Source organism: Perca flavescens, chromosome 12 (assembly GCF_004354835.1).
Source record: "Perca flavescens isolate YP-PL-M2 chromosome 12, PFLA_1.0, whole genome shotgun sequence".
Lineage (NCBI taxonomy): Eukaryota > Metazoa > Chordata > Actinopteri > Perciformes > Percidae > Perca > Perca flavescens.
Genome location: NC_041342.1, coordinates 20,867,473 through 20,891,483, shown reverse-complemented (window position 1 = coordinate 20,891,483; position 24,011 = coordinate 20,867,473). Strand labels below are relative to the sequence as shown.

At 40.0% G+C, this 24,011-nt stretch overlaps 1 protein-coding gene across 1 annotated transcript in view; it reads right to left on the bottom strand.

Moving 5' to 3' along the window:
• The window catches only part of epb41l3b (erythrocyte membrane protein band 4.1-like 3b), a 45,773-nt gene extending 21,970 nt beyond the window's left edge, over positions 1–23,803 (bottom strand). The window contains exons 1-8 of the mRNA XM_028594267.1: positions 23,666–23,803; positions 13,942–14,111; positions 9,379–9,522; positions 2,832–2,936; positions 2,622–2,664; positions 2,464–2,539; positions 1,947–2,165; positions 160–247 (exon numbers count right to left, since the gene is read on the bottom strand). Of these exons, the coding sequence (XP_028450068.1) occupies positions 160–247; positions 1,947–2,165; positions 2,464–2,539; positions 2,622–2,664; positions 2,832–2,936; positions 9,379–9,522; positions 13,942–14,100 (834 nt within the window). The 5' untranslated portion in view covers positions 14,101–14,111; positions 23,666–23,803. The remainder of the gene's footprint in view (positions 1–159; positions 248–1,946; positions 2,166–2,463; positions 2,540–2,621; positions 2,665–2,831; positions 2,937–9,378; positions 9,523–13,941; positions 14,112–23,665) is intronic.
• Between the last annotated feature and the right edge of the window lie 208 nt (positions 23,804–24,011).

The following is a 24,011-nucleotide window of genomic DNA, read 5'->3' as shown; positions in this document are numbered from 1 at the left end:
AAAGTAACAACTTCAAAATGTATGATTTTTCACCCTGATATTAACAAAGTAGAAACAAGAAACATCTACAGCTGTGATGAACTGTGTCCAAATCTTAATTCCTTTTCACTGGATATTTAGTTTGACTTATGAGAGACAAAGTTTGCAGTGACCGGTTACCTTAGCGTGGTGGAGGTCTACGCCATACATGGACAGCTTCTTGGCATTTTCCAGGAAGTGCATCTCTGCTTCGGCTGGTGTCATTCCCCTGATAGAACAGAACATAACGGATGAGACGAGGTCAATCAAGTATAGAAAAGAGAGATCTGATGCTTTCTGACCAATGTGAATATGCAACACTTAAGAGTCCAATAAGATCTAAAATGGGGATAATTCAGTTTTATTGCATAAAAGCTTTTGGAAAATTGTGATTTTTTATGGAGGCTTTTAACAGAATATCATGAGCGCATCCACTTTTAGCACAGATGGGTCTTTAGAGAGACCCTAATCCTTGCCCTGTCATTGTATTACTCCATCCAGTAGGCTACACAGGTCTGCATCAAATTACACACAAATCATTGTTATAGAGGGAGAATGAAGGGCTCAGACAGAGGACAGTCCGCTATATCCATTTATAGGAAAACACAAATCCAATGTCTGGAGACATGCTGCCTTTCAGAACGGATTATTATTTCAGGTTGCAAATATTCACTCAGGTTGCTGTTCAACCACTAAAATCCAGATGAGAAAGCTATGTGTTGATACAAATGTTGATATGCTCATCTAAATTACTTTTTACTATTACCTTTCTCAGACCAGTAAGTTTTGAATTCCGTCTATAATTCATTTTTTTCCCAGACGAAGCTCTGTGTATAACCCAACTGTACATTCTTGGCAGGTCCGTGACCGTATTAAAAGTTGTGCTGGACAGTTCAAGCTAGGGTTGGGCCGATGGACGATATCATCGTCCATCGTGATGGCTGGCCGACATCATGGCTGGCCGACATCACGATTGAGAGCCACCATCGTGACCCTGTCAAACACACTAGTACTAGTCAAGGGGTGCTGGACAGGAAGTTGACAAGTGCGTCGGTCTTAAACTAGCAAAGACAGGACATAGGGCTCCTTAAGTGAAAGCTACTTTTTCCCCCTTTACAGCAACCTATTTGTAAAAAAGACCATCGCTTTGAACAGGCTGGATTGGCTGTAGTGATACATTCTCTCTCTCTCCCTGTCAGTTGTAGCTCGCTCTACCTTCTAGTAACGTTGGACGCAGCGGTCTCGAGTGAGAGAGAAAAACGCGTTAAAAGTGGAATGCTATCACACTTTCCTTTCTCCCCTCATTGGACTAAGTTTGTCGACACTACTCTGTGCGTGCATCAATACGTAAGTCTGAGGTCCTGTAGGTACGGGACGATGTTATGCAGGATTTACGAATGTACGTTAGCAATAGGCTAATTCACAAGGGTGCTATTTTATGTGTGAGCTAATATTGCGCATCTGTTCATGTGCGCTGCAAGAGTTATGTTTCTGTTTATTGAATGCGTTATTCAGTGCAAACATAACCGAGAATGTAGTTTAAACTCAGTAATGATGGTATTTTAGGTTATTACTGTCGCTCTGTTGAAGGCAAACGTCCCACTGTACCGTTGTTACGCAGATCACGGACATCTGATTGACTTTACTGCACCTTACTTAAGTGAAAGTAGGTCAAGTTGTAAAACCTACCAGCAGGGCACCATTTACAGAGGGCATTTAAATGTATCTCTAATCGTTTCTATGTTAACTGTTGACCCATAGAAAATATTTATGTAAAGCTATCCCCCCCCCCCGGCCCCGACGACGATATCATCGTCCATCACGATGTTTTACTGTAAACATCGTCAACTGCCAATTTAGGGGACATCGCCCAACCCTAGTTCAAGCTTAGTATGAAAAGATGTTTAGGAAATGATGCCGAGACTAACTTGTAGGTCTTGTGAAGTTCCATGACCTTCTCCTCTAGCTCTTTGGTTTGGTTGGGTGCGAAGCGCAGTTCGCTGATGTAGTCGCTGCCTAAGTCCTCGGGGTCATAGTCTCCCAGTTCAGACTGCACCGTGTAGGAGCCCAGCACCGTGTGGGTGGCAAAGGAGCAGGGCAGGCGGCCCGAAACCACGTCATCCCTCAGCTGCAGACACAGGTAGTACCTAAAAAGGACGAAGAGATGGAAAACAAAACAAAACAGTCACGTCATTTTGTTATATTTTTATCAAATCCAGTGTCTGAATTGTCTTTGAAAGCCTTTTTAATACAATTTACCAGCATAATCCGTTATTTTTCCTTATTAAACTACATTTATTATTTAGGCAATAATCAATCAAAATGAAACTCAAAGTCCACATATAAGAAGCACTGATGAACAATGATACATTTTTAAACATTAAAGACGCCAATGTTAGCCAGGGATCACGTCATTCTTCTCAATTTCCGTAGCTGCTTACTCACCTTGTGATATCCTCAGTCAGCTGGGAGGGGTCTGGAGGGTAAAACTTGACGTTGAAAGCAAAGTTCCAGGGACCAGCTGAGATGAGGAGAGAACATTAAATTACCTCTGCTGTTCAAGACAAAACACTTTAGTGGCTTTATTACATTACTAGACTTACTCCTGATCTGCTTCTTTAGCTCCTTGGAAGGATCTAGCCAATTCTGAAACAGACAACCACAGAGAAAAAGCATTAATCATCAAATTCTAAATGACTTCCTCAAACGCACTTTTTTGGTGTTATTGAATGTTATTTAGCATATTTGACTCTTTCATCGTCAGTTAACAACTCCATAACAACTGATTATTATCATATAGATTTTTCCTTTACCTTCTGATTCTCTACATCTCTGCATGTGATGCCAAAGTAATCCCTCTCCAGTAGATTGAGGTGGTCACATATTTTGTCAAAGAGCACTTGGCCTTTGGCTCGTTTCTGTGAGAGAAACAAACATACAAAAACTTATTCAACACAGGCTACACTGAAATTAGTCAGCATTATCACACCTTTTATGATCAAGAAGAGGATCATTTAAAAGGATTATGCCACAAAAACAGAATCAGGATGTTATTTTGCATGAGAAAAGCGTTTTCCTGATTAGTCTGCTGCTTTAAGTTTTTTTTGTTGATTTTATGATAAGATGAACTGAATTGTAATGCAATTGGTGAAACAACACCATATTCAATAATTATCAACGCAAAATAAAAATAAAACATTAACTGTGCCATAGCCTGTGCTATTTAATGATGCCATTGGATTAATTATGTTGAGATAATTGAAGTAAAAAAAACCATGAAATTAAAAATGTCAATTATAAAAACAGCACAGATAGCCAATACTAGACACTGCTTTTCAGACAGTGCTGTGTGACGAAAGGTATTAAGGCTTGCTCAAGTGTCCTTAGCAGACCTGCATTTATTCAACTCTGAATTGTTTTTCTATTTCTATTTTTCTATTCAGAGACTGCCGGCACACTGGAATCACAGCTCTCTTTAAATTTTATTAATAATGTTTCAACCAACTACATGTCTTCCCATGGGAAGAAAGGAACAAAGGAAGGAATGCAGGATGGATGGATAGAGGACTTTATTAATCCCTGGAGGGAAATTAAATCTCCATAGCAGCCAGATACAATAATACAATAACAGGTACATGAACACAGCTAAAGATGACACTACAAAAATAAGCATGAATAAGCAGAAAGACTAGTGGATGGATAAGTAGGGTTATTGACAGATGGTCTGGTTGTAAAAAAAAAAAAAAAAAAAGAAGAAAAAAAGATAAATAATTTCAAGATACAGTCAAAAAATACTAGTGCTCAAATAGCAAAGTTATTAATAAGAATACAATAGCAATAGAGAAAATAAAAGATAAGTATTTTTAAAGTTGCAAGCAATCCTGATATATTTGAGTAATCAGGTACATACAAGTCTTCTGGTAGATCTGATGTGCAGAGGAAATTAAAGATAAATCAGGCTTAAGAGCAGTCCAGATATAAAAGCAGTCCAGATATAGATATACAGTATTCAAGTGTTCTGGTCCGTACGTGCAAAGGGCAAAGTGTTGAGAATCAATTACTTAAAAGGCAAGTTTAGTCCATAAGCAGTTCATGATGCATTCAAGAGCTTTTCCTGCAGGGGCTAAACCTCAAAGGTATTGCAGCCACATTTTACCAACTAGGTCACTCTGAATCAATTCCTTCTAGAAAAAGCATGATAGTATAAATACACATTCAAATTCCCGAGCTCAAGGTTAACATCAGCAATGTGAAGGCTTAAAACCAATCGATTGCACGTCTCTAGCTGAGTGCCGGATGTCATCGGCTGGAGCTCCGTCGACTCCCCCACTGGAGGCGGTTGGACTTCACGGATTCATTTGGCCAGCTCACATGAGATATTTTAAGACCCGAGTTGCCACAACACACATGCCTCCTTCCTGCACAGAGCCAAAGTCAGCTCCTCATGTCTGGATTTATTGAAGACCACTGCCACAGCTCATTCTAGCAGCAGGAATCACAACACACCTATGCATTGGTCATATCCACATGGAGTCTGTGACGTGAGGGTACAGATGGAAATAAACATACATATCTGGCTGGTAGCATGTAATAGAAGTAGTAGCAGTGCGGGCTTCGACACAAATGGTACATTTTTACCAGCATCCACCCACGCCGTTTCATCACTTAAAGCATACGCTCATCCTTTTTATGACTCAGGAGTGTCTGTGCGTGATTGTGAACAGAGCCATAAAGCTGCTGGTGGCAGAGAGTTAATCCTGCCAGAACATCTCTGAGGGAATTAGCAGAGTTGTGTCAGACTATTGCTGCCTTGCTGCAACAGAGGCTTCGATCAGACTCGTATTCTGTCTTCCCTGGGGTTGTTCAGGAGAATGAGATCAGGAGGGAAGTGGAAAGAAATTTGATCTCAAATTAGAAAAGAAACATTATTCTTGATCAATTTCAAGATTCAATTTAGACCAATCGAAGTTGCTGCAGTAAGCTTAGAGATTCACGATTATAAAATATAAAAAAAAAAAAAGGTACTTGAACTTGCATCGCCAAACCATGTATCAAAAAAAAAGGGCTGCAACTAACAATTATTTTCATTATCCATTGATTTTTTTAGACCAATTTGAAGTAAAATGGTGAAAAATACCCTGAACATCTTCCCAGGGTCCTTGTTGACTTTGTCTGATGTCTTGTTTTGTCAGTCAGTCCAAAACTCAAAAGATATTCAGTTTACACTTACACTACCGGTCGAAAGTTTTAGAACACCCCAATTTTTCCAGGTTTTTATTGAAATTCATGCAGTTCAATGTCTTATTGTACTCTGAAATGAAAGAATAGAACAAATGAACAATTTAAGTTAAAAAAGAAATCATGGAATCAATTTATAAACCAAAATGTATTCTAAATTTTTGACTCATCAAAGTAGCCCCCTTTGGCAGATATAACAGCTGAACACACTCGTGGCATTCTTTCTACAATGGAAATCAAATATTCTTCAGAAAGTTCTTCCCAACTCTGTTGCAGAAGTTCCCATAAATGTGTGACACTTGTAGGTTGCTTTGCTTTCACTTTTCTGTCCAGTTCATCCCAAACCAGCTCAATTGGGTTTAAGTCTGGTGACTGTGCTGGCCACTCCATGTTTTTAAGCTTACCATCTTGTTCTTTTTTGCTAAGGTAGTTCTGGCATAGCTTGGACTTAAGTTTTGGGTCATTATCTTGCTGTAGGATGAACCCCTGACCAACTAGGCACATACCAGAGGGTACAGCATGGCGCTGCAAAATGCTGTGGTAGCCGTTTTGGGTCAGGGTGTCTTTCACTCTGTACAAATCACTGACCCTGGATCCAGCACAACAGCCCCAGACCATCACGCTTCCTCCTCCATGTTTGACAGTTGATGTCACACACTGAGGAACCATCCTTTTGCCTACTCGACGGCGTACAAAAATCCTGCGTGATGAACCGAAGATTTCAAATTTTGATTCATCAATCCATAACACCTTCTTCCAGTCTTCAGTAGTCCATTGATGATGTTTCTTGGCCCAGCCAAGCCTCTTTTTCTTATTCTGACGTCTTCGCAATGGCTTTCTTGCTGCAACTCGACCTATCAAACTTGTAGCTCAAAGTCTTCTCTTTACAGTTGAAACTGAGACTTGCTTATTACGACCACTATTAAGCTGTGCTTGAAGCTGTTGTCCTGTGAGCCGCCTATCACGCAAGCTGTTGACTCTCAGAAACTTCTTCTGATTCTGTTGTGGCTTTGGGTCTGCCAGACCTCTTCCTGTCAGAGTTTCCCCCGGTTTCTAAGTGCCTTTTGATGGTGAAGAATACTGTACTCACTGACACCTTGACTTTCTTCGCAATTTCTCTGTAGCAAAGACCAACATTCTTAAGTGTTATGATGGTCTGTCTCTCTTACATTGTTAATTGCCTTTTTCCCGCCATTTTTATAGCAACACACTACTTACTGCAGTACAATACTGTTCAAATAATGCTCACAAGGGTACCACAGTGTGTTCCAACAATACTTTTATACAAACAGAGGGGGTTGTAAGTAATCCAGACAAGTTGGAACACCTGTGGGAACTGGTAGCACCAACTTTCAAAGCTTGATCAACCTCCATTGCTGCAGAACAGCTTTACCTTGTTAACCCATTTCTTGTTCCCTGAAAAAGGCCTTTTTGTAAAATACTGAAATGTACATTATTTTTCAGTTTTGGGTAATCTTACTTTTTTTTTTAACCTCAGCCAGTTCACCACTTACCTTTGTACCATTTCAAGCTATTCATTGGACTTGAACTGCTAAAATGTCAATAAAAAAAAAAACTAGAAAAATTGGGGTGTTCTAAAACATTTGACCGGTAGTGTATATAAAAACAGAGAAAACCAGAAAATCCTCACATTGGAGAAGCTGCAACCAGAAAATGTTTGGCTTTTTGCTTTAAAAAAAAAAAAAAAAAAAAAAAAAGGCGATTAACTAATTATCAAAATAGTTGCAGATTAATTTGCGGTCTATCAACTAATCGACTAATTGTTGCAGCTCTAAATAAAGACATATTTTAGCATGCATTGCGATGTACTTTAGGGGTAGGATAAAGACGTACTTCTGAACTAGAGGGATTTTCAAAAATATGCCTATGATTTATAACCACAACAACAACACAGTGAGATATGGGATTTGTATCCCCCTCCACTGAGACTAACACCCTCTGACGTGAAGCGGAGGAAGTTCAGCAGTTCTGTGACACAGCAAATGATGATAGGAAACAAGAGCTGGAAAACTACAAGGTCAGGGGGATAAAAATGTCAAATCTTGACACACTGGACTATCTTCAAATGGGATAGGGAGGAGGAAGAGGACTCCCTGGCAATTACCCGAGGATCCTTTGACCTCAATTGTATCACTGTGTCAGACACCACGAGCTGACTTAGCTTATGTCTGCTCAGTTTCACCCTCAGCTGTTAGGACACTTTCAGACAACTGTTTTTGTGTGTGTTTTGTTTCAGGCAAGCACTCCCAATTGGTCATGACTGTGACTTATTGGTTGCTATGGCAACTCCTGTGGTAAGCAAGCAACTAATTAGCTAATTATCTTTTTGTTGTCTCTTGCTTTTTTTTAATTGTAATGAATGTTTCTTTTAAAGAAACCTTTTTAGTTAGTGTGACCATTGTATAAAATATATCTGTGTGAAGACACCGTTATGGTTACTGTGATCGCGAGTATTGTCCAACTGCCAGCGTCATCCAGGTGTGACTCATGCCAATTGCATCTTCCAGCACAGCTATATTATTACTCTTTATGAAAAGGTGGCTGATCCTGTCACGACCATGTGAAATAAGCAGACATGATTGCAATTCAGACAAAGATGTGAATCAAAATTTAACACTGCCGAAGGTTATGGCTTGCTTCTAAAGCATCTAAATTAACGGCATCTCAGAAACCGTTTCTGCCACCTTCTCGTAGGGCAAGAAGTCCAGACTCGCACCCATTTCCAGATCCCCGTCCTTAAGAATCCTTCCTTTGCCACAGCGGGACATCCAGTAATTATGTCAACACACAGAGTCAATGACACTGATTCCCTCCAACAAATGCTCCCATTTCACGGTCTGAACCCCTCACCTCACCACCACAAAAACAGACTGCTAATCCCTCTTTCCAAACCCCTGGTGGGGAGGAATCTGCTCAGAGGAGATTTTAGGGGGAGGAAGGGCCGGTACTGCCTGTTCAGCCTGAACACATTTTGGGAATGTACAAAATTGAACATCTTATAACTTTGAGGGCTCAATTTCCTATTGTTAAGAGGGAAATATGTAAAAGTGAAATGTCAAATAAGTTCACTATTCAGATTTATTCCTAAATTCATAATGTCATAACGGAAAAAATGAGCTCTGACACTCCCATTTACACCAAAAATAAATGTTTCCTTGATGGGCTCAAGGGGTGATTGGGGTTATTTCTGAATACTCAAAATCAGAGATAGATAATCAGAGAAAAAAAGAAAATAGAGGTTGAGACTCATGGAACAAATTATTAAAATAGCACACACCTCTATCCAGGCCGACAAATAGTGATACGACTATTTTTTTTCTCTCTCTCAGGACTACATAGAGAAGCTTTGCTGGGGAAACAAATCCCACGAAGCAATTTGACACAATGCAAATGTAAATGTGCTGTGAAATCCATTAAATCCTTACTTCTAAGAAGGGCTGTCAAAACAGCCCAGTTTTGTTCTATTTTTATAGGCTTGCCGTGGTAGTTGGTTGGTGTTAACGGTGGTTGGGAATAAAATGTCTTGCCCACAGCACCCACTGCTTTCAGCTTTATTTATTTTTTTATAGGAAGAAACCCATTTAGTTCATTTTTGTTTATCAGCGGCAACGCAAAAGTGTCTGCTTTGCTCCGTTTATCAGCAGCGTTGCAGCACAGAGTAGCAGGAGTCCGACTTCACTCGTCACCTGACGAGAAGATAGCGGACGATTTGGTGTCAAAGTGAAAAGCAAAAGTGTTGAATCCAATCACTTATATAATATATTTATATTGTTTATAATAGATTATCAGTGGGTTTTATTGTGTTGCCAGATCGCTTACGGAAAAAATAGACCAGAAAATAGATTAGACATGATCACCGCGCCGCTGTCTGAACAGCCCAATACACATACAGTCTATGGTTAACAGGGGCGCCACAGGGAAGCGGCTGTGCTTTGCGGTGCTCCCGTCTCCTGTTTCTGAATACAGAGGAAACACAATAGATATATACCATTAATGTTGGCACTAAAAATTGCCTGTGGTTCCTGTTGGCCCGCCAGTCTTGTACAATTAAAGGGGAAACACTGGGCATCCTGTACCAAAAGGTTAGGCGTTTTATCTCACCTCCACATTGAGTGTAAAGTCGGAGCCATCCAGCAGGGTGACTTTACACTGCATGATCTTCACCTTTTTCACTCCTCGCAAAGGAGACCTGGACAGACGACTTGTGGATGACCTGTGGGACACCTGGTCCTCCTCCTGCCGCTCCTGAGAGGAAGAAAACAAGTGTCACTTCACAGTAATTAGTTGACTGATGAATGTATATGTATAATTACACTTTTCCACATGTTTCTTCATTGAGATGTCTCTGCATGTATTGCATTGTATGTATGGCATTCTGATTTTAGGTTGAAAGTGTTCACAGACCAGAAATGAAAAAGACCTCCTGCTCATCGTTTCCTTACCTGACTGACTCCAACTGCCCTAAATGTCAATGACTTGTAGTTGTCTTTGACAAACCCACCGGTTCTGTCACTTGTCCAAAAACTAAATATAGAGATTTGAACCCTGAGCTAATGTAATCGGGTCCCACGGAGAAGAGCTAGAGGTGTTCTGACATTTTGTCATAACCTGAGAAAATCCAATTTTCCACTTCGCTGGAAACAAAGCCCTTCCTGACTTTATGCTGAAGAAGCCTTTGGTTTCAAGACATTTTTCTTTCTTACCCACACACAGGATTTAATGGCCTTTTTCATTTTTATATTGAAAATGTCTCATCTTGTTCTTCAGGCTATATCCACCCTGTTTTATACAGTCTATGTATCCATCACATTTTAGCTAATGCAGACCAGTTTCTTTCTGTGGACCCATTCAGATGTAGAGTTTATCTAAACAAAAACAAGTTAGTCACCTTTAGAGTGCATGAGAATTAAAGTAACAGTATAATTTAGATTTAATTTAGTTAGAAATTACAAGAATTAGGATACATTTAAGCACCGCAGATGTAAAAAATTAAATCATAGTACTGAAACTATGAACTGATGCCACTTTATTCATATATGCACCCTGCTGGACTGGAGAAATATCTCAGCTTGAGCATGTCTCACAGGAAACACTGATAGTGTTGTGTCAGACTGCTGTGATGTGTCTCAGCCTTGTTCCTGCCAGTTCACACAGCTCCGACAATGGCAGAGCATCATCCATCATCCTCAGTGTGACACAATGAGGGCTGTTTAATGTGGATACATTTGAAAGGGATACTGGTATGGATCCACTAAATAGGTAGTCACGCATAGCCAGACCTATCTCCACAGCGTGGGAGAATGGTCTGGCTGCACCCATTATCATTCTGCTATGGAGGGGGGAATTTTTGCCATGGTAGTGGCATTGCTCTAGGAAGGGGAATGTCGGTCAGACAGTTGGTTCACCTAAAACATCTCAACAACTACTGCAGGGATTGCCATTAAATTGGGTACATATATTCATGGTCTCCAGTGGATGAATTGTAATAACGTTGATCCACTGACCAGTCACATACTGTAGTGCTATTATCAGGTCAGATCAAATACCTGCAAAACTAAGGACATTCCCATCAGCTCTACTTTGTGTTTAGTACCATTTAGCAAATGTTAGCATACTGATATTAGCATGGTGAACACAATAAACATTATACTAGGCTTGGGCAATCGCTAATATTTTCAAATTGTCCAATCGTGGTTCCTTGATATCGCCGAGTACTAAGTATCTAAGGACAGCCTCACAGAGCATGGCGAGCATGGTGGTACACTCCTTGTCTTGCTTTTGTTTTTGGAAACACTACATAAAATATGTTAATCAAGGAGAAATGTGAGCTATTTGGCTATCATTCTAAAGTAAATGAGTGGGCCATATAGATAATTTATAGGAGGAGTAATTTCATATCAAACGTCAACATTTATCTTGATATAGTACCTTTCTGGAATCTAAATTCTAAATCATCTAAAAGATGTCCGTAAATAAAACAATTAGACAGGAATGTCTGTTTTTGGCTAATCCAGTTAACGAATATAATATCCTAAGGCAATGGAGGCCTAATACAACCAGAGCCATTAATCAAGTAGTATACACAGTATGGCAAAACATTTCAAAAATGCCTATCATCTCAAGGGTATGTATTATCATGTCAGCCAGCCGAAGTCATGCATGTGCAGCTTTGTGAACAAACATTAAAACTTTCATTAAAATTTTGTTACAATTTTTTGCTTCATTGCCCAGCCCATAATGAATCTATTCATCACCTCGCCCTGCTTCTGCTGCTCTTTCATTACAGCCTGTTATGATTCATGTGTCAAATCATGCTCTATTTCATCTCCTCATTGAACACATCAAACATTTCCATACTTCAATTTTTCCACACCATGATAAAAGCCACACTGCTAGGTCAGTGGGGCTGTGAGCCTGAGCATGCGCAAATTGCAGTTATATGCTCAAACACACAGCAGAGCATAAGAAGAAAAAACTTCTCAAAACGAACACTCCTTTTTTCTTCCTGTCCATATCTGGCCGTGGTGACTTTTGAACAGTTGGCCTTTTGACTTCTTAATAATTGACTGCTTATAAATGACAGAAATCTATAAGTTTAAAACTTAATCCAGTGTTGGTCTCTTTCTAAATTCTAAGATAAGACCACCGGCTACTTGCCTAAAATATCACATAAATGTAAAAATAATAAAGACAGCACAGCTCAGAGCTAATCCCCACTCTAATGCGGTCTGAGAACCTTCACATACTGAACATCTGTAGAGCTGGGACGATTCATCGACGTAATCGATTACAAAAATACATCGATTTGCATAACGTGCGTCAGAATAGAGGAAGATGGCAGCACAGTGTAAGCATGGATTCGTCCGAAGAAGCTGCAGCTAAAAAACATCGCCAATGGTCAGCGTGATTTATAGTCCTGTGGAGGCTCCACGCAGAGATTTCGCTGTAGCCTACGTAAGTGGCCTGAAGTTTATACTTGTGCGTTGGTGTGTGCGTCAATTTCTTTAAGAGAATAGCAGGGCCGGCATGAGTGTATGTGAGGGGAGTGTGTGGTAGAGCCACAGCCGAGCAACATGCGTCGCCGCGACGTGTAGTAACATTTTTCGAGAGGTGCACGCATGTTGCTCGGCCGTGGCTTGGTAGCGTTGCATTTCCCCCTACTCGTTTCCTGGTTCTCCTTCTCCATAAAACAACATGGAATCTTATCCACAGCCCTAAACATCTGTCAAACCTCCTACAACCTTTCTTCATTTGGATTGTGAAGTGATTTTCTCCTCTCTAGGTTATATCCATGGACAGACCAGTGGTGGTGCGGCTTCAAGCTAGTGCAGGTAAACTGCCAACAATTTGGTCTTCTGCCACATATTGAAGACCAAATCCGTTTGCATCTACAGCTAGTGACACTGTCTTCTTTCAACTAGTAAATTAGGGAATAAGCAGAAATCTGCCTCAAGTCAGAGACAGTTCCCCTGCAGTTTGGAAGCACTAGAAATTCAATCTGTGGAGTAATTAGATAGTGAGCCCAGAAGGATGTTTGGGCCAAGCACTTAGTGTTCAGATAACATCAGTGGCTTCTTGGGCTGTCTTAGACATAAAATGGACAGGCTGCAGGCTACACTCTTCATCATAACAGAAATCACTGTTTTTAAAAAGACACTGAACTGGAGGTTTTTCACTCTTCTTCACAAGAATATTATAATGCCTATATAGTCCTCAAGCCTGCAGGTGGATCATGTTTTATGTTGTAATAAATTTAACAGCAAATAATCATAAATCACAGTTGTTTATGTGCCAATGTGGTGAAAATTGTAAGACTGACTAACTTACAAGAAAAATAAGACGTATGTACTAATTTGCTTTACAAACCAAAGGGAAATCTTCAAATTACTTGTTTGGTTTGACCGAACAGTCAAAAAAGCCAAAGACCTTCGGCTTTCAAAAGCTGCAAATCTTCATATTTTGAGCAGCGGAAAATATTTAGCCTTTTTTTCTTGATAAATTACTTTGACAATTAATCGATTATCATACTTGTTGACAATTCATTTTCTGTCATCCCTGCAGCCCCAGTTTTCTGTGTTCATTTCATTGCCCTAAACCAGGGGTCTCAAACCAAGAACCGCTAAAAACCATGAGGTTTTCCCTTTAGTAGCTCTGTTTATGCATTCTTCCCAGAGCTGTGTGAAGTGACTCGGTACAATCAGCTGACGTAATTCTTGGAATAAAAACATCCACACTATGTCGTGGATCTGTGTTTCACCCAATTTCCAAAATGACAGCACAGAGTACCGACTGAAAGACAAGTTCCCTTGTCAACAGATGCATCTGATGCGGTGCCGTAAACACTAACATCATGTCGTCAGAATTGATTTAGTCTGTATACACTTTTCACACAAAGACACAATTCATTAAGCAGTCGGTTGAATGGTATGTATGCTTTCTAAAATTCAAGCTAATCAAAAAGGGATACAGTGTTTACACCATAAAAACACCTCAATTAAATTACTAAAGTGTTTTTTTTTACAAAAATAAAATATGGAGCAGTAAGTTAAAATGTGAATGAATTTCACTGAATTCAAGCTATCAATGAAAAATGGCTGGATCCTTATTTTGTAGGCCCAGTTCACACAGAAATGAAGGGATGACTGTAGTTATGAAGAGGCTGACCTGTTCTGTCCTGGCCGGGGTGCTGTGTCCAGCGGCTGCGGGAAGCTGCTCTGGCTGGTTCTGAGGTGAGGTGGGTTCGGCTGCTGCTTTAGCTTTCCCCGTTTCCTTGTTCTCCTGCGGCTGCTTGGCCTCCGAGTCGGTGCCTGATTCAGTTGTCATGGTAAATCACGCTGTAGTGGGGGAAAGGGGAGGGTAAAGAGGAAACTGGATGAGTCAGCTGACTTATTATGAATTGATCTACTGTCATTTTTTTTTCAGCCCTTTGTAATGATTAATTTGAAGTGGCTAAGGTGCACTGAAGTCCTGTTCTCAACAACCTCAAGTGTCAGCAGCTGGATGTAATGGAAAGGGCTTAGACTGCTGTTGCCCTGACGTCCACAACTTCTGCAATATACTGTATGCATCTTTTCATACAAACTGGTTCAAAAAGGGACAATGGATTATTTTCATTATCGCTTTTCTCTATTAATCGTTTGGTCTGTAAAATGTCAGAAAATAGTAAAACATGTACGTCACAATTTCCCCCAATGCAAGCTTACTAGGCTTGAGCGGGTGTAAACATTTTCAAACTGGTTTGATATCAAGCTAAACACTAGCCTGACATCGTCATACTCAAATCGAATCTTGTGGGCGAGGCTAAGTTCAGCTGGCATCCAGGCTAGCCAAACACCACACCGTTACACTGAATTTTACCAATAGGGTGTTGCGCTTGACTCGGCCACTACCGAGAGAGACTGATGAAAGAGCCCATAATGAGAGTGTAGCAACTCCAGTCCACTTGGCGCGTCTCCCACGTGCCTGATGTTCCTACCCTCTCGCTAGCTCCGATATCGGGGCTTAGCGCCGCCCAGGATGGTTGTGAATGGTTTAAAGAAATTACAAACATGCCAGAGTGTTTTTTCCCTAGGCCAGAATAGATAGGTGTAGCCAGGACATACAGGAGATAGGTCTGGCAATGTTAGACTAACTAAGGTATTTTTTGATATATCCAAGTACACGACAGACGCGCCCGTCTTCGGTGGTTTTATTTCAGACCGCATCAGAAATGCTTGAGAAAATGTAGCTTGTGTGGACGCTACCACACTGCTTATGAAAGAGCTAAGCTACTGAAAAGCTATTTGATTCAGAAAACAGCGACACTATTGAGAAGAAGTTAAACTAGCAACGCTACTGCCCAACACTGCTTGCAATACATGTTGGATTTAGTGCTGTGACACAATTGACACGGGTTGCTAATGTAGGCTACTTTTTAAATGTGCATGAAAGGGTCAGTGAAAGTGCTTCAACCGGTTAGCTAACACAAAATCAAACCGGTTTACCCTCATACACAACTCTAAAGCTCACCTTCTGTTTTGTCCAAAACACAAAAGGTATTCAGTTTACAATAGTTTAAAACAGACAGCAGCAAAATAATTTTATTTATATATATATATATATATATATATATATATATATATATATATATATATATATATATATATATATATATATATATATATATATATATATATATAAAATAAGAACAGCATTTTCCTAAACATTGCATAATTTCTTTCATGGGCGCCCCCGTTTGTGAGTATTTACACGCAACCATCCAAAGTATCTGAACTGCATCAGTACACGTCTTCCTTGGAATGTCCGTGAATAGCAGAATATCAGCAACAGATGACGTCCCAAGGTCCTAAGAGTAGGTAATGATAAGAGAAAACATCTAATGGTCAGTTTTGCCAAATGAAGATGACAGATAGAACGCATCCCACTGGTGGGCCCTGTGCTAAACGTAAACACAGGCTTTGACATTGGGATATGGGGTTTAGAGCACACTGGGCCTCTGCTCTAGGTAGTCTGGGGTTTGTAGTATGGATGCTTGTCATTCTGTCGTTGGCCTGCTTCTCTCGGAGATCTATTTATAGGGCAGCGTTTACTCCGGGGTGGGAGGACCACTGGCTTCCAGCCAGAGACAGCAGCCACTGGATCAACAACAGCAACACTGTGGGATGAGACGATCCCCAAAATGATTGACATGCTGAATGAAAAACTGCAACAACAATGGAGAACTAATTGCTCTAAAAACAAAAACAAAACAAAAAAACCACTAGGTATTTATTATTTTTAATTTGCCACAAGCAAGAATTGGATTTTGAAAGTAAAGCTATTTTACAATTTGTAATAAGAAACCTTCAGCCAGAGAATTCGGCCCACACGCCTACCTCCATGTGTCCTGCTGTGAGCACCACTGGCAGGCACATAGCTGGATTTATTAACAGTTGGAGTCCACGTCCTCAGCATGCCTCAGTGTTTTTCTGTTCATCTTACACTCCGTGACAGATGCATTACTTCAAAATACTTTGAGCTGAACGGAAATTAAGGTTTTGTTGTCTCCGAGAAAGCGTTGGTGGTGTGATTAACAGTGTGTAGACTCCACAAATGAGAAAAACATCTTCAATCATTCAATATCATATGGTATTATCTCAAATCTTGATTACAGACCTGAGTAGCAGAAATGTGAATGAAATGATAAAGTCACAAGATCCAAATTCCAACCCTGGCTTTTAAAAAGTTTTTTTTTTCTCCAAATGAGGATAACTAATGATAAAAGACCACTAAGACAAATTCAACCAGAGTCCTTTCAAAACCTCTCTACTACTTTGTTGTGTCATGTGTGGCAGAGTTGAGGAGTGGCTCGGTAATTAGCTAACAGATGATGGCTGCACAGCTAACCTTTGCTTCTCTTAACCCCTATATGAAACAGGAACTATGGCAGGAGGGGAGGAAAGGAACATCTTCGCACCATAGAAATGGAGGAAGAATACGTTCAGTCACTGGTGACAGGCACTCTTCACAGGGCCACACAACAGCTCACATAGTAGCCTTGTGTGTGGCCCTCACCATGGACTGGCACATACATTATGCATTCAGAAAGCTGTATTCACAACTCATGTAGTGTCCTGGACTACTGCTAGCATACAGGGGCGATTGATGATTGCACCAATATAGCTTTATCATATTGAGTTTAGGGTTCAGCTAAAGACAAAGCCTTTTAAATCTAATCATCTATTATGCTTTCAAATAAATTATACATGTGCTTTGCTGCTCTATTGCCGAGTAATCTTGTGAAACAGATTCAACCTCTCAGGTTATGGAAACCTTTACATTTGCTGTCAGAGATAGCTGGTGTTTGGTAAGTTTTTAACAGCAAAAATCCAGGAGGCACAGAGAAAGTAGGGATGGATTTAAATCCAATATTGAATCCACTTATCAAATGTGAATCATTTTAAATACCTTATGGGGTTTACATTTCAACATTTGAAAATAGGCATGCTAAAATAAAACTAATAAAAAATAAAACTCAAAGTTGTCTAATCACCTTTTGTTGGCTTAGAAGGCTACGGTTTTTAGTGGCAGCCTAATTAATGTTCACAACCTGTACCTACAACCTATATGTTTTCCATTGCTATTTGCTAATAAAAAAAGATTGAGGAGATTCAAAAGGTTTAATAAGAGATTTGTTAGCGAATCTGGGTATTTTGCCAACTGGGAACTGGATCCAAAATGGAACCTGCTATTGGAGTGTATGTTTCTTGCAGAAGTAAATTTCAGAAAATAATAAAAAGAGGAACTCTGCACTTGGCATGAATAGTGACAGCCACCATGACAAGACTGCTGAGAAACTCAAAACAACACTACAGCCATGAGCACTTAGTAGGGCTGTCAACGAATATTCTAAATTCGAATATATATTCGAATAGTTTTAAAAAAACGAATTTCGAAGGTGAAAATTAATAATAAAAAAACGCTCGCGGTAGCAGAGGCTGTCTGCTTTGCTAGCGCGCCTGAAAGCCGTTACATACTGGATGCAGCCCAGCTGGCGCATACAAATGTGACATCATGAGATCGCCGTGACTATAGCTGCGCTGGTGGTCGCGACACAACTGCAGTCTTCTCCTGAACAGAGGTGGCGCTAATGAGCAAAGGCTACCGACGTTGCCCTTTCTACGGACTAGAAGAAGAAGAAAAAGGTAAACAACGGCAGAAGTGGAAGCAGCATTGCTGTCAATGCTCCGATTTGATTCACTGACCTACTTTGTCGGATCGAGCCTTTCATTCACCATAAAAGAACTCATCTTAACCCGGTAAGTTTACCAGAGAGACCTGCAGTCACTCTGAGAGTCCTGTTGTCGGCGAATTCAAAAAAAGAGACGTGCGCGACTTCGGCTCGGCCGGATATTTGACATCACGATGTCGCGCGCCACCTTGGATGCATGCGCAACCAGATGTTCAAATAGTTCGAATATTCGTTGTTATTTTAGAGGGAATATTCGAACGTAATTTTTAAGCAATTTTGACAGCCCTAGCACTTAGTGTCAAATATGTCATCAAATTGATCTTCCAGATTACCACATTAAACACAGGTTGTTTTTGTTTTTTTTAAAAGCAACTGTCACCTGATGGAAAGCACATGCTTTTCTCAGTTGTACTTGCAGATAAAAAAAAAAAAAACTATACTAATCAGTTAAACTAATAAGGCAACCGATTGCATTAGAAATGCATGTCCATGCCAAAAGTTCAGCAGAGGTTTATCGGTATGTAGCTACATTGCATAATTGATCACTGGCCCTAAATGCTGTGGTGCTGCCTAGGGGTGGGTGGGAATCTCTAGCAACCTTATAATTTGATTCTAAAAAACGGAGGGCTACGATGCGATCATCGATGATGCATCAAAAGACAACTTGCATCCAGTGTGGCTCTTCTCCAAGTCCCTATTCACTTCATATAAGCCAAAATGCTTCCATAAACTAGCTTTTAAGCCAGGGGGTGCCTATCGGATTGAATCCATCTGTGGATGCTTACACTTAGCCTAGCTTAGACAATCTTACAGAATTGTTACAGCCGATCATTATGTAGAGAATTGGATTTTATATTTAACTTATACGCAGTGAGACTTAATCTCTAATCATGATGCATCTACGAATCATTTTTCCGCCCCACCCCTAGTGCTGCCCCATGCATGCAAACTTCCATTTGAAGGTCCATTTGTGATTGTAATGCACACTGTTGGAAAGTGGCCTGTGCACATGGAGTCCAAATCTCACACACACACACACACGGATGAGGGACTGCCATCTGTACTGAGTGCAATTAGCCGGAGTACACCACAGCTGGGCCCATCCCTGATACCCCTGCCCCCACACCCATAATCCCCTTGGGGCTTGTGGAGGTAACATGGAGAGGAATGGTTGGCGTTTTTGACACGTCCAGGCCCATCCCCAGTGGGCTTGCAGTATATGATGAGACCCCTCTACATGACTACAGGGCAGACAGCTGACACACACACACAACACACACACAACACACACACAACACACACACACACACACACAACACACACACAACACACACACACACACACACACACACACACACACACACACACACACACACACACACACACACACACACACACACACACACACACACACACACACACACACACACACACACACACACACACACACACACACACACACACACACACACACACACACACACACACACACACACACACGGCTGGTCTGACCACTCAAGTGAGACACCTCTGATCCACATCCCCAAAGTGCTTTGAACTGTCCTGACTTCAAAACAACAAACAAAAGTATTTATATGTCTTGTCCTGAACGTGATGTTCTATTCCAGGCCAACCATGCCCATTTTCAATATGTATTGTCATTTAACATTTACATTACATTTGTGGCATTCAGTAAATACTTTTAACCACAGTGACTTATAATAGATGTTACATTAGCTCTGCATGCAAATGGACTATTAATGGTAACTCGTGGTGAGAAGTTGTACTGTCACAGTAACAGAGGTCGGTATTACTTTTGACTTCAACAATTCAAGAAATCTAAACAACCCAGATCTGTTTTCTACCTCAGTGGGTTCAGCCAGAACATTCTCCAGCTCTGGTGCAGCACTAAGTGTAGAGGCAGTTCTGGCAACTAATATTTAATTTATAGAGCCAACAAACACGGTCAACCAATCCATAAAACAACCCTCTCTAAAAGTTCCTACCAAGCTATGAAATGTAACATCAGTGACTCAGCAAAACATGTAAAGACTGATGCTTTGTGACATTGGCTTTTGTTTTTACTTATCACTGAAGTAGTGTGTACTGTACATACACATTTGGCATATACACTCAGGGGCCAGTTTATTAGGGACATCTAGCTAAAACAGAGAAAAGCAGGAAACCTGCATATTTAAGGCTGAAAATAGCATTTTCTGCCATTTTTGCATGAAAAGTTACTGAACGATTAATAGATTATAAAAATAGTTAGCACTTATTTTTCAATCTACCGACTAATTGTTGCAGCTCTGAATAGAACGCAATACAACTCAACAGCACCACAAACAAACTATATCCTCAACAAATATCATTAAGAAGATAACACCTCTCTAAAACAGTTAAAAAAAAAATAGGACATTATAATCTTCAGGAAGGCAGGATGTGTGTTAGACTGCATTCGTTTTAGCTAGGTGTACCTAATAAACTGGCAAGTTTAAGCCCTTCATATCATCCACTGCTAAAATGATGCAATTCTTTTCTGTAGGGCTGTGCTCGATTGAAGAAATTCTTAGTTGACTAACACTCATTCAATTGTATCGACTAATCGATTAGTTGATTTAATCGACAGATCTGTAAATCTGAGTTTCTCCGCAAAGAGTCATACAAAAGCACCACTTTAATTCTTGTGTTTACCAGAGATGTGCTCGTACGTTTCTTGGAAATAAGTCATTCAGCATGAAAAAAGAATAAAACAGGACTAAAGAAATCTAAGTTGACTAAGACCAAAACGACCGATTAGTCGACTAATCAACTGAGAGGGAGCAGCCCTACTTTTCTGAGACTTCCATGAAAACAGTCTCATAAGAGCTGAAACAAAAATGTCTTTGCATATTTGATTTTTTAATTAAGTAGCCATTTCAGAGGCTTTTTATCCAGTCCTGATATTCATTTTCAAAAATCTTTTAACTGAACCCTTACAGACTGAACCAAACTAGACAACTCAACAGCAGAAGTTGCGGAAGGCAGACTGGTCACATGAAGGTGACTCCGAGCTGAGAGCATTTTTTGCTGAGGACACCATAAATCCTGTCAGCTTGCTGCGTTTACATTCTTAGCATTACAGTCACTAGCAGAAAGGCACTCAGGGATACAACAGACAGACCAGCTAACTTATTGTTATCTCAACTTGACTGCGCACTTCATTATTCAACACGATCAGTGCATCTTTGTTGCCGTGCTGGCCCTCAAGGCCAGCGTTGGTTTCCTTTGAAAGCCCGGCACACCTATTACCAATGAGTCTGACAGGGGAAATACCTGAAATACATGTATGCTGGAGTTAGGAGCACTCAATCCAGTTGTATAGCTCCTTTGACAAAGGGGGAAATCCCCCAATGTAAAAGATTAAAATCAAATCTTGGTAGTTTGATGTAGAGCTAATAACGTTTTATACAGTGGCTGAGACGGGCCAATAGGGATTAAGCATTTTATGAGATTAGCTATAGGTAATCAGTAAATTAGCTGGGACTTGATTACCAATAATGTCCACAGGAAAGCACAATGTTAAAATGGGTTGTTGACATCAGCTGTGACATGCCTACATGACACAACTTTGTAATTATTTTGGGAAATATTTCAGCTTAGCCTGAGGGATATATGATATTGAAATAGGGCAGCAACTAGTCATTATTACAATTTCCCAGAGCCCAAGTTGACATATATTCAAATTGCTTTTTTGTCAAACCAACATTGCAAAATCCAAATACAGATCAAATGTATAGATAAGATATTAGTATAAAATCAAATCACCCTTGTTGACCTTTTACAGGCAAACAAATGTCATTTGCATTATCAGTTAATCAGCGGATTCTCAAATAATCAATTCATCATTTTGCCTACATTATATCAGAAAACGCAAAAGACCTAAAAGTTATGTCATCAATAATTTGCTTGTTTTGTCGGATGAGTAGTCCAAAAGCCCAAAATATTAAGTTTACAATTACTGTATATAAAACACAGAAAAGCAGCAAATTATTACATTTGAGAAGCTGGAACCAGACAATGTTTAAGTTTATGGCATTTTAAGCTATAAAAAAAAAATCGAATCACCCTTGTTGACCTTTTACAGACGAAAACAATTAAAAGAGGCCATTGCTGTTTACCTTTACATGACCCCATTGTGGCTCTGTGATGCTTAGTAGTAAGTTTGCTGTGACCGTATCACGTTTTTTTGTTCTTATCTACTGTATGGATAAGAGATAAGGATAGAGAGTGTTGTATGTTTTAGAAATCTTAAAACCCTCTTAAACAAATTTGTGATACTGTGATATAGCTCATATGCATTGACTTGGTGGTTCATGCCTGTGAAGCTACACTATTCCTATAGAATTTGGGTTTTGCAGATATATCTTGATCATCATCGAATATTTACACACACACATACATACATACATACATACATACATATATATACATACATACATATACATACATATATATATATATATATATATATATATATATATATATATATATATATATATATACATACATACATACATACATACATACATACATACATACATACATACATACATACATACATACATATATATATATATATATATATATATATATATATATATATATATATATATATATATATATATATATATATATATATATATATACACACACACACACACACACACACACACACACACAGAAAATCAAACAATGTCAGCAGTTTTTGGGGGGGAAATGTGAGACAGAAAGACAATTATCTCAATATTCTAACACACTGTAAACAGTTTAAAGTAAATTTAGGCTGTGATCAAAAGGTACACTGTCAATGTATGAACAACGAAAGCCTCCAAACAAGGCCCACGATGTTGCTGCCTTTCAATGCTACTGCAACAACAGCTTACTGTGCATCTTAATTAAATTGTCAAGTCAGACTCCGGCCATTGCATTCCCTGCTTACAAGGATGTGAGGATGCTAAAAAAGGACCCATAACGTGTCATCCTGCCCCTTACCACGCCTACCGCACTGCAGATCAAAAACATCCAAGTATGTCATCTTAACCCCCGACTATTTAACGATTTTAATCAATTTAACTGTCCTCAAATGTTACAGTGTCTACCAGTGACTCAGCGCTGTCATTCACTTATGTAGCCTACAACACGGGGGATTCAAGGTTGGAAAAGCATCTCTACCGTTTTGTTTTCACCCATTTTCTGCATCGAAAGTGGAGCACGTTAGCCTACAGTAGGCTACCTTAAGCGGCTTGTTGCTTTGAAATATCCGACTTTTAGTACAAAATAACGGCCGCAGCACATTCAGCAAACAAAACCAACATGACGCTACAATGTTACGCACCAAAAGGCTACAATGCAAAAACAGCGCGACAAAAGGTTACGAACAATGTTTCTGACACGGTTAGCCTGGTCCACTCGACTTTTCCGCCTGAGTGTATACATTAGAAGTGTATCTTAACGTTAATTATCTGTCATCGGCCGCGGGTGTTGTGGTCAGACGACCCGAATATGGCAAGAGAGGAAATAATAGACATATTTTAACAAACCGGGAATCGTGCATCTCTTGTAAGACGCTTCAGTGTAAGATCAGAAGAGAAAAGCAGCAAAAGAAAGGCTTATTACCAGGTAAACCGTCCTCGTTCAGCTGGTTCATGCGAGTTGCATTCGTAGTGGGCTTCTGTTTCCTGACAGCGGTGCTACTCTGCTGCAGTTCCCCCTCTCCACCAGCCTATCAAACTCCACTATGCAGCTAAGTAGAATTGTGGGATATCTGGACAGCCGGGGCATTCTTTTAGCAGCACACCCCCCCCACCAGAACATAACACGAACACACACGCAGAGCATGGCAATTGATGGCACGAGATGTGTTGTTTTACTGGGAAAAGTCAGCGAAATGTAGTTACATGAAACTGAATCAGTGGTGGAATGTAACACATAGCTACAGTACTCCAGTACAATTTTAAATTTG